Source organism: Tubulanus polymorphus, chromosome 6 (assembly GCF_964204645.1).
Source record: "Tubulanus polymorphus chromosome 6, tnTubPoly1.2, whole genome shotgun sequence".
NCBI lineage: Eukaryota > Metazoa > Nemertea > Palaeonemertea > Tubulaniformes > Tubulanidae > Tubulanus > Tubulanus polymorphus.
Window position 1 is genome coordinate 18953792 of NC_134030.1, and position 11478 is coordinate 18965269.

Below are 11478 nucleotides of genomic sequence, written 5' to 3' on the forward strand. Positions count from 1 at the left end.
CTATCTCGAAGTTTCATTTTCGGACTTTTTATTATCATTGTGGGATTCTCTCCTCATAAACTGGGATAATGAGAATGCAGAAGTTTGAGGCATTTTAGGCCGCGTAAGATCAAGTGCCACGCGTTTAGATGGCGCCAATGATATCTTCAATATTTTCATTAAACGGGAATCGCTCGAGTCATGAACGTGTAAATGTTCCTTTTCATTATTCGTAAATCGTATTTCTGATACATATGTTTTTTGTTTTTGTTTTTTTTTTTACTTCTCCTTTTCAACTTGTCTCTCTTGTCTGTAGTTCTGTGATTGTTATGTGTTCACTTTATTGTTGTATATCTGATGTTGTAATGTTTCGACAAGGGTCAATAAAGTTTGAATTGAATTGATAACACAACACGTAACATAGTTACGGAGCATAGTTACGTCATGAAATCAATATGATTTCTTTCAAAGAAAGGGATGGCACGGGAGACAGAAAATGATTCAACATTAAGCTGAGTTGAACGGATTTTCGAGTTAAAAGTCTAGAGTATATTGCATTGAGTATCATTTATATGCGAGGGGTACTAAATAACGACTTAGAATTTGGTACTGAAGTTCTCGACAGTTCTTCGCTTTGTGATTCCACTAATTCCAAATTTCCATCGTGAAATTATCAATCACACATCCCCTGTAAACCGTCACCGAGTACAATGTGTCGTCCGATTTAGGCATGTATTTCGACGAACTATCTTCCCCCGAAAGATTTGCCGACATTTTTATCGAATCGTCCCCGTTGATTTGTACTTCTCCGTTCGTGTATCTAAACGATACCCATTTGGACTCGTCGAATAGCTTCTGGTCGAACTTGTATGCCTGTAATTTGCTTAATCGTCCACTAAGAAAACCGACGTAACCTTCCTCGACTTCTATTTTCGCCAAGTAATTCTCTTCCGTGAATATACACACGGTGCCACATTCTCCGCGAACGAAAAGCGACATCGAGTAGTTTTCAAACGACGAGATTTCGTCTTTCAAGTCGCCGAAATTCAAAGTCAAAACGGGATCCCGCGCTGACACTGTTTGGCTGCTATCGATGCCTTGGACTATCGAAAAACTTGGTTGGCCGCTGTATTTGCTGGCCGTCATATTGGCTCCCTCGCCGAGTACGATTCCGCGTTCGATGTCCACATTTTCAAAATCGAAGAAATATCGGTATCGGCGCGGTGGTGTGGCGGTGCCTGAAATATTGCGAGAAAAAAATATTATAATACTTTATCATACGATTTTGATAGAATAGCAAAAATGGCAAGTGGGGATCCAATAGATGTCACTAGTGCACGGTATGAAGTCAACTAACGCAGCAATTTGGGATTGCTCTTGTGGTAAACGACAAGAGCTAACGCGCTGATGTGCAGTAGGGTATATTCTATTGCGACGATAGATTCTAAGGCTAGTAACAAGTCAGGATTCCCTAGGTGTCGCTATTATGTAGTAGGCTACTGCGACAATAGAGAATTCCCTTTGGCGCATGTGAGCATCCGGCGTTTATAGAAATCATCTACGTAATTACAAACATGTGTGTTTTGTACAAAATACATGACGTGATAAACTTACTATTTACTGGTTTCTCCTTGAGATGTTTCGAATTTCTTACCTGGAACGAGATTTTTCGAACGATTTTTTGAGAAGATTTACATCAATTCAAGTTAAGATCATTCTTGGGCCGATGACGGGGATTTGGAGAACAGTCACAGCGTTGGTTGCATCAGAGTTTTCAGTTCAGAGGTTTTTGTTTCCTAAAGCCCGCCGCACATGGCACCGAAAATCATTTTCTTTTTCGTAAAAAAACGTTTTCGATGCGATTTCTATGGTTGTGCGTTGGAGGCAAAACACAAAACGGCGAACGGAAAAACGTTTTTCACGAAACAACCGCTGCTTAATTTGCGGAAAATCGTTTGCGAAAATTGTGTCGTATGGTGATCGTTTAGAGAAGGTTTTGATTGAACAGTTTCATAAAGTCTATAAACACCTTTCAGTCATGAAATTTCTTGACAACGCCAAATTAATTTGCAAACGCAAATAAAAATTGTTGATAGGAATAACACTAGATGTCTGTAAAATCCCCTGGATACGGTTCCACGGATGTTATTTAGATTTTAACTATCATTTGAAATAGTTTCCAATAATTTCCAATATGCTCAACAACTGAATCATAGGTATAACTTAAGTAAAAAAAGAAATGTAGACCTGAAAGATTTATTCTTTTTTGTCGTTGCTTTTGTCGTTATGATCGGCTTGCCCGCCCCTAGTACTGGTGGAGAAACGACATAGACGCCATCTAGAATACATCTTAGACGATGACTCGTGTGGTTTCTATTGAAAAAGGAAAATGCGCCCTCCAAGCACGATTCTTTAATGTTTATTTTTTTTTCTCCAAAGTTTCACCACTGGCAGTGTCGAAAAACTTATCATTCTACGAGGCCACCCGGTTTGTTTAATGTTATATCTGCAGGATAAATTATCTGGGCTTAAGCGATCTGTTGTAGCTCGCGATGACCCTTCAGCAAATAAATATTCAGTACAAGATAAAAAAATGTATTCTATTGAATAAACATTCGGTTCGTCTCCTAAAACTGTCGACTGTTTCAGGGGCATTTCAGTCATACAATTAGTGTTTATAGCAGTTGCCGGAAGACATCAAACTAAAGAAGACGCTCGATTTTAGATTTCTTTTAATTTGTAAATAGTGGGTTTTTATCTTATCATCTGTTCGCCACGTTTGAGTGTGGTTATCGTACCAAGACGCAGATACATTAATTATTGCTCGTCGATGAGATGTTGACGAGGGCCCCGGGTCATAAGCATGCATACTCCCAGCCCGCTGAGTGCCATGCAAGGCCCACTGATTGGCACACTCGTTCGCGGCCATCAGAATACGAATCTATGAACTCTGGATTGGCAAGCCCAGCGATGGCCGGTGGCATCGAAGAATTGGCCCATTTGCAAATCAATTTTCATTTCAGCAAAACATATACCATACGTTCAGTGAGAAAATCAATCTTGTGCGTATCTTTTCGAGAAGTTCTTTGATAATTTTCGGATTCGAGAGCCTATCAATGACTTTTTAAACTTGAATTGAAAACCTATTTTAACTACGCATAATTGAGTGTGCTTGCGGACGTTGAGAGCGGCTAACAATTTTTTCTTAATTCAACAACTCAATGAAATTCACAAGGGACGACTTTTTAAACTGGAAATAGATTATAGTTGGTTGCATTACTCTTCCATTTTCTCCTGGGGACAGTTGCACAGTCGTGACTTTAGTCCAAAAGTGGTCTTAAATTTTAAGACTGGTCTTAAGTTGTTAGATTGACCGTAGAACTAAGTTGGTCTTAGACTGGTCTTAAGTCTAAGCCAGCACTAAGCAACCGGCCCTGTGTTCTACCAGGGCCTACTGCATAACCGAATAGAATGTTAACATTACCTGGTAGTACTTAGCTGTGTCATCCTCGTTGCTGGTAGCACACGCGTCGCTTGTATCAACGTCAAACAGACGGCAATTTCTTTTTCCAGTGACGGACATGACCGAACATTTCTCGTGATTCGTACACTCGATTCCGCATTCGATAACGCCGCGAACTTGTCTATTTCGGATCGAAACGGTCGCCGGCCAGCTTCGGAAATTCGTCACGCTGCGACGGTCGTCGTTCGTAGAACATTTTGGCAGTCGAGCGAATTTTCCAAAACGATTTCCATTAAAAGCCTCAGCGATGACGAGACAGTAGACAACAAGTACGACGATATTGTACTTCGATTTGTTTGTCGGCTCCATCGCTCTGAAATTCTAGTCGAAAGTGCGCGGAACGAGGTGTGACACTCGAGAACAACACGAGATGAAACGTTCCCTCCAGTCCGTACATTTCCTCTTAGATAACGTGATGAATAAAACAAACGCCGCCTGCGGAAACACATTCTACAGTTTATAAAAAATACTTGTCCTCGGTGATCCTTTTTTTTTAACCATCGACAAATTTATTATGAACATAAAAGATTACGACATAGGTTAGACGAGAAGATACGCAATATCCGTGTATGATGATAACGAGAGAAATCCCACAATAACGAGGCCAAGACTGAAACATTCTATATCAGAATGATTATATTTGAGGAGCGACGTTTCGGCTAACAACTGCCAGCCATCATCAGGCGTACTGGTGATGAGTACGCCTGATGATGGCTAACAGTTGTTAGCCGAAACGTCGCTCCTCAAATATAGTCATTGTGATATAGAATCTTTCAATCTTGGCTTCGTTATTGTGGGATTTCTCTCGTTATTACAACATAGGATGGACGACCACAAATCGTATGAAGACATTATATGTGGTCTCGAAACAAAAAGAAAACAATGTTACGTAAATATAGCGGTTAGATATCAGGCATATTATGTATCATTATATTAGGTGCAAATAATACTCGGCGATCCTGCGCACCCCTCCTACCTTGGCTTATGAAGCATCAGGCAAATGCGATACCACGCGTTAACAGAAACATTTCAATTATCGGGTTAGTCGTGCTAGAGTCGTGGTAGAGAATGTTTTCGGGCGAATAAAAGGGCGTTGGACAATCTCAATGAATCGCCTGGGCTCACATCTTGACTTATACGCTCCAACCGTCAAGCAGTGCGTCATCGATGACTTTTAACAGCAACGACAAGTATTTCTAATATGTTATTTCTATAGAAACAAGTAACTACGACTCTGTGTTGACATTATGTAGTTTATTCACACAGTGTGTCCCCCTCTACCCTTTACTTTCCATAGAGAAACGTCACATGATGTTTACTGAGCGAGATATAGTATACAGTATCGATATAAATAAAACACTGTTTTTAGGTTACACGTTACTTCTCTGGTGAGCAGTATTACCCTAGTAGATATGTGTAAATATGTCTAAATGACCGATATTGATACGATAGGAATATGATGAAATTTTGTTATGAAAATGTATTGTACATTCACCCGAACTGAATGATAAACAGATACATGTTTTCGCGTACATAGAGTAGAATAAACGCAAATGATAAATTTTAACCTCAACCTCAATATCCTCAACCTCGTAACGTGCATCATGAATTTCGCACTTTCTTCTTCATCGTTCGCTGATAATTAAATCGTATGGTTTCGACATACAGAAAAATGGGATGTCTAAGAAATTCGAAGTTAGCGGTGAATCTTTCACGGGGCTGTCGTCCGGGAATCGAATACTGAACTTCTGCATCAGACTCGTATAAAAGAGAAACATATGCTGCCTGGCGACGTTTTCACCGATGCAAGAGCGTCGGCCGGCGCTGAACGGTAACCACGATTTAGGGCGAGCTACCAACTTCCCATCGGCGTGAATGAACCGTTCGGGTTTGAACGATTCCGGGTCGTCCCAGACTCTGCTGTCGTAATGGCAAGCATAGATGTTCCCCCAAACTTGACAATCTTTAGGAATGTCAAAACCCTCTGAAAATAGACAGAAACTCGACGATTCTACATCGGAATCGCATATTTTGACCAGACTATGGATCTAATTTCTAGAACCTGGAGCACCAGTCCTACATTCGTGTGTTGGGTTTCATTTGACTCTGGACCCAGTTCCACAGATTTTGGGGCTTTTTCTGTTCAAAGACCCATGTCCAGAGTTGTGTGGGTTAAATTAGTCTTTATATCCCGTTCCACCGTGGGTTGTGGCTTCAGTTTAGTCTGGAAACCGGTTCTATCAACAGTTGTGTGAGTTTTATTCGATTTAAGACTCAGCGTCACAGTTTGTGTTCGTTCAGCATGCCTCAGGAACCAGCACTCAATTGTGGGGGCTGCATTTACCTACACAGGACCCCATAGTTTTCATGAGTTTAATTCGACCATTGACCTGGTCTCACCGGGTCTTGATTTGTAGATATACGGGTTTTATGCGACGCTGGACCCAAGGTCAAGTAACCCGACACACGTTGTTTGTTTTTCATGTTACCTATTTGTACGTCGCACGCGGCTGTATGTATAGCCACAGGTCCAACGGGACACAACCTCATCGTTTCGTACAACACTGCTTCGCAATAAACTAGTTGCTGTTTATCGGCCATTTCCAAGCGCCGTGCTCCTGTCGACACAAAAAGAAAAAAAAACGATTGGATGTAGAATTTGCTTACCTCGAGTATACGTATATCATTACCGAATTGATTTTCATACCGATATGTTCATCGAGTTCAGCGTGAATTTTCTTCTGTACTTCAGGATATTTCGCCAGGAAATACATGATCCAGTATATCGTGTGACTTGAGGTATCGACTCCAGCTTAGAAAAAAAAGATTACCTGAACTGGTGAGCCCCACATCAAGTATGTACAAGTACAGCCTAGTATTTTTTTTTTGTCTGAACAAATCTTAAATTGAAAATTGGCGTTCGTGTCGGCGGCAAAACAATGAGACTCAATATGCATCAATTTGTTTATAGCCGCGCCTAGTCATAGTAACCGTCTGATGCAGTAGCTTCGTGGTTTTGTGAACAAAGCGTAATTTTAATCACAACCGGGATGTGGTTAATTTGAAAATACCTCCAATGAACTAATGAACTCGCTAATTTAACAACAAAACAAGTCATGGACAAACCCATTATCTTCAACAGGGTGAAAGATGTAATTAGGCGAGAAAATAATGAACTACCTGAAGGGTTTTAAAAATTGTAAAATGAAAATGTAAGCCAAATCGTTATAGATCTACCTCCGAATATATCACTGATAATTTGGACCATATGTCTATCGCTGAAACCCTCTGCTAATTTTGGATCCTCTTTACGAGTATTTTCTCTCGCTTCTATCAGATAATCCGTAATGTCCGTTTGATGTTCTGCAAAAAATAAAGAAAACGCTGAATTCAATTCGTCAAAAGCAATTTCGGAATATTCTAATTTAAATTCGTTGCAAATTCATCACTTTCAGTAACAGAAATGCAGAATGAAGAATGAAAAAGAAGCAACATTTAGTTGAACTAAAATGATAGGAGGAATGCGTACGATACTATTCTATTCAAATCATTCGATTGAAAACTACTGACGGAAATAATCAAGAAATGATTCTTGATTTTTTTGGGAAAAATTATGATAACGAAAAATGACATTTTCTTTTTCCGATGACATGGAAAATTTGGACGGGTGGGGCCTCTCTTTTTGGCAGAAGTATTATCATATGATATGTTTTTCCTGCTTCGCGTAAATGTATTTACAGAGGTTTCAAACGTAAATAGGCGTTAACATCTCTCCACTGCAGTTCACTAAAAATATTAGTTCATTTTCAATGAGTAAATTCTTAAGTTAAACCTTCGGTTAAATGAGTTAAATTTTAATTCAGCTTCGGGTTATCGAAAAGCCGATCTTACCGCTGTCAAAATTTCCTACGTGTTCGTAGAAATGCTTTTTCAGAAAATCAATCATATGATCAAACCATTCGATGACTCTCCTAGTCGACGGTATCTTGTACTTATTTGGTATATACTGCGTTATCGGGATGACGTCTTCCAGCGCGCCGACATTTCCGAATAGTTTGTTCACTTCGTCCAAGGATCGGTATAAATTGTGAAACTCTTGATCATCGGCTTCGAACCTGAGAGAAAAACGATATTCAAATGAAAATAATATGCGCTAATCACAATTGATAATATATACCTGACATTTATACCAGTATTAAAATGTTCAGAAACATTACGAAATATCATATTCGAGTTGAAAATCATGAGACATTGATAGTCACCTGAAGATGGTCGCCACTGAGAGTCGTGTTATCTAATTTCGTTCATGATTATTTTATCATTAGCATTTATTAGTCTTAACAGTATTATTAGCACGATTAATATTGTCTTTGCAGTTGATAAATATTATCAGTATTGATTATTAATTCTATTAGCATTGTCAATATTTTTAGGATGTTGCTCTGTAAGCATTGTCACATTTGTTATTTTAGTGTTCTTAGTACTGTTGGCATTATATAAGCATTTATTTTATCAGTATCTATTAGTGTTAAAATAGTAGTCGGTTAATATTGCTATGATTAAAGATATTTTTGAAGCTACATCGTAAATAATTTTGTTTATGTTAGTGAACTTTGTTACATCGATGATTGTTCGCATCGCTATTCGATCGATATTTTATATTTCTCTACGTATTGATAATTCGTGTTATGGAGGAGCCGTGTGGAAAAAACCAGATGCATTAAACCTTGCTAAGACTAGGCTTTTGCTACGTAAGTCAAATACAGAGTTTGCAACTAACTGCAGTGTGAGCTCGTAAGCGTTTGAGAATATGGATGATGGTGTCACATCTGGCAAGCCTGAAGACGGATGTGGCACATGAGACTGAATTACCCGCTGAAGCTACTGTACACTAATAATAATTAGTCTGATGACTAGTCATTTGGCAATTAATTAATGATCTGAATATTCGTGCATATGATTAATGAGGACAAGATGGCGTGCCATCAGTGCGAAAACCACGTAAAAATCTAGTCCATTTTCAATGAAATGTCATCTATATTTATTTTATAGCCTCCCATCATCAGAAATTAGGCAAATCACTCCTCTTGATAAACTAGAATGATCTTTAGGTTCATATAGGTGGATTTTACTGAGGTGACCTTTTAATTGAATCTGAGAAAAGTTGTTGTCAGACATGTTTTCTGAATGCACACTAGCGACACCTGGTGGATCCTCGCTTGCCACTAGTGGAATCCTCGACTGTCGAACGTAAAGTCCTCATTGTTGTCATCGCTATATTTTTTCTTTCTAGATTTTTACTACATATAATATTTTCCGGGGCGCCCATCCCAGTCTCAAATCATATTATTTATAGCGTTCTGTATTGAAATTATACGGTCACCATTTGAATATTTACGTATTATAGGAAATATATTCAATACATAATCATTTTTTTAAATTTTTGAATATCTGCTGGGGAAAATATATTCAAATCTTTTTTTTAAATCTTTGACGCATTTTTTTGGAATATATTTGTGTATAGCGGTTAGCGGCTTACTGTTTGTTAAACAACATGTCGCAGATGACGTTGTAAACCATCAGGTTCAACGTCGGTTTCAAATCGAAGGGTTTGTCCAGATTCTTACGAATGACCTCAATACCTTTATCGGTGGCCGATTGAACCTTACTGTCAGACAGCGCCAACGATTTCCTACAATAATAGAATATAGCCCAGTATTAGACAAGTTGTATGTGTTCCTGGGACTCGACAGTTCTCGACATCAATAGCGAAAATATACGCAAATAAGAACTACTAGGAATCAGTAGCAGATATGCACTCAAATCTGTATGCGTAGTTATTAGTTATCTACGAAAAGTATTTTAGTTAAGGACTGTCGATATCGACGAAGTAGCAGAGATTCGCATCGAAACGGTTAGTTTTTCTCGAAAATGAACCCTTTCGAAATAACTGCCAAACCTGTCGCGAAATTGAAGTGAGACGGAAAGCATGCGCCTCGCGTACCGCGGCCAGAAATAAATCCGAAACACGAGGGGAATATGAAGTTAGTACTTGTCGTTGTTCAGTTCGCTCACGCCATTCGAAAACAGGAAACACCGAAAGAAACATACGGCGCCACCTAGTATTAGGTAAAATAGATATTGACTCGCATGGCTGATCAATATCATCGACATTTTCACAACGGGCGCGTTGTGAAAATGTCGATGATATTGATCAGCCATGCGAGGCAATGACTGTTGTATTTCCGGTGTTTCTTGTTTTTCCACTCTGACAATGGCGCACAGCGAACGAAACACGAAACACGGCATTATGAATCACAAAACCAAATGAGGAAACCAACCCGTGTTTCGAGTGACAAATGAAGCCAGAAAAGTGTTTCTGTTTCTATACGCGCGCTAAGAGCTCGTGTTTCAGGGCTGATTTCTTGTATAAGCTAACTGATGATTCAAAGCAGTTCGAATCTCCATTTAATATTATTACACTTTGATACTTTTGTTTATTCATTTTAAACATTTTTTACATGAAATCAAATAACATATCATGTCGTATGAAATGTCGCGCGATGCGTGCGCTAAAGCCCAACGCGTACGGTACAGGTGAACACACAGAACCAGGAGTCAGAAACGTGTTTCGAAACGCGTTTAGAAACGTGTTCCCGGAAACATGATTTGAAACGCGTCTGTTTTTACGTGTTTCCTGCGTTGGGCTCAACCTTATACACAGTACGACAAAGTCACGATCTGTTCTGCCTCTAACGATTTTATTTACCTGAGCCCGGTTGCCGTAATATTTCTCATCAATTTCCAAACGAGATCGTGAGGTTGACCGTTGGAAATATCTCGACTACCATCCGTGAAAAAATCAACTACAAAATAGCTTGAACTTATAATTCCATTACGTTTTTGTCATGGGGCATTATCGTTATCATTTTCCAATGGACGATGCCGGTAAAGATTTTGGAAAATGAAAATCCCTTTTTTTCCGAGTAACAAGCTCGGAAAAAGCGAGAAAATAATGTCCTCAACGATTTCGTATTACATAACATAAAATAATCGAAAATTTCAAATTAACTCCTTATCGAATCATGAATATACTTAAGATAATCAAACCATCATAAGAAATCTCGTTATTTTCTTTTTAGATTCTCAACCCGAGGAAATAGAGTCCAACAGTTCCGAGGTTTCGATCAGACTATAATATGTTGATGACCTTATTCGACTAGAATCTGACCAAATTTTCAGATTTTCAAACAATTCATGAAATCGAATATGCATTTTTCACGTTACTCACGAGACCAGGATTTCGGTTTGTTGTCGATTTTGTCCATATGAACGAACGCTTTTGAAATTGTGTCTGCATTATTCAAAACGATTACATTTTCAGGTTTTCCGTATCCTCAAAAAGTAAAAACAAAAATTTGTTTCTTTTATCACGGAATTAGACTTAAGGTTTAATCTACAAAGGTGCTAACTTTTCGTGTTAATTCTTACCTAATTTGAAATTGAAAACGTCCCCGTATTGTTTAGCTAGATTGGTAAAATGCACCCATATCGGGCGGCCCACTATATCAAAATCTAGAAAAATTGAGAAAAAATAAAAACTATTTCAACTTTTCCTTTTACTGGTACCTTTTTGGAAATAATCATGCGTTGATATTTGAAACATGAATCGAATTGAAATCGAAATATACAAGATTCCAAATATTGTTTTCGACTTACCTAGCGTGTTACCGATAAAAGGGTAGCCTTTCGGTCCAGGCGGCAGATTGTAGCGTTTACGTTTTTTGGAGTACATGCAAATTATGGCAATTAAGCCGACGACCAGCGCAAAAGTTATTGGATCCATTTTTTCGAATAAAGCTACCGTTCCTAAAGCGTCCACGCGACTCAATGTAACAAGCCGATTGAATATAACCAACGAGAGATTACTTTCAACTTAGGGATTTGCATTACATATAATCCCTAATATTCATATA

At 38.7% G+C, this 11478-nt stretch overlaps 1 protein-coding gene across 1 annotated transcript; it reads right to left on the reverse strand.

Moving 5' to 3' along the window:
- Positions 1-4741: 4741 nt before the first annotated feature.
- On the reverse strand, positions 4742-11477 carry LOC141906783 (steroid 17-alpha-hydroxylase/17,20 lyase-like). The gene is made up of 10 exons (XM_074796144.1): positions 11222-11477; positions 10994-11077; positions 10794-10898; positions 10272-10368; positions 9042-9194; positions 7394-7617; positions 6740-6865; positions 6210-6314; positions 5992-6120; positions 4742-5486 (listed from the first exon to the last, which is right to left on the reverse strand). The coding sequence occupies exons 1-10, from the start codon at positions 11346-11348 to the stop codon at positions 5128-5130; spliced, it is 1509 nt and encodes a 502-aa protein (XP_074652245.1). The 5' UTR covers positions 11349-11477; the 3' UTR covers positions 4742-5127.
- Between the last annotated feature and the right edge of the window lies 1 nt (position 11478).

Excerpts from the sequence above, each read along its gene's own strand:
- LOC141906783 (XM_074796144.1), bottom strand. The coding sequence starts at position 11,348 with ATGGATCCAATAACTTTTGCGCTGGTCGTCGGCTTAATTGCCATAATT. Across the intron at positions 9,195-10,271 it reads ATTACGGCAACCGGGCTCAG|GAAATCGTTGGCGCTGTCTG; the intron begins GTAAATAAAATC and ends CTATTATTGTAG. Across the intron at positions 6,121-6,209 it reads TGAACTCGATGAACATATCG|GAGCACGGCGCTTGGAAATG; the intron begins GTATGAAAATCA and ends TTGTGTCGACAG.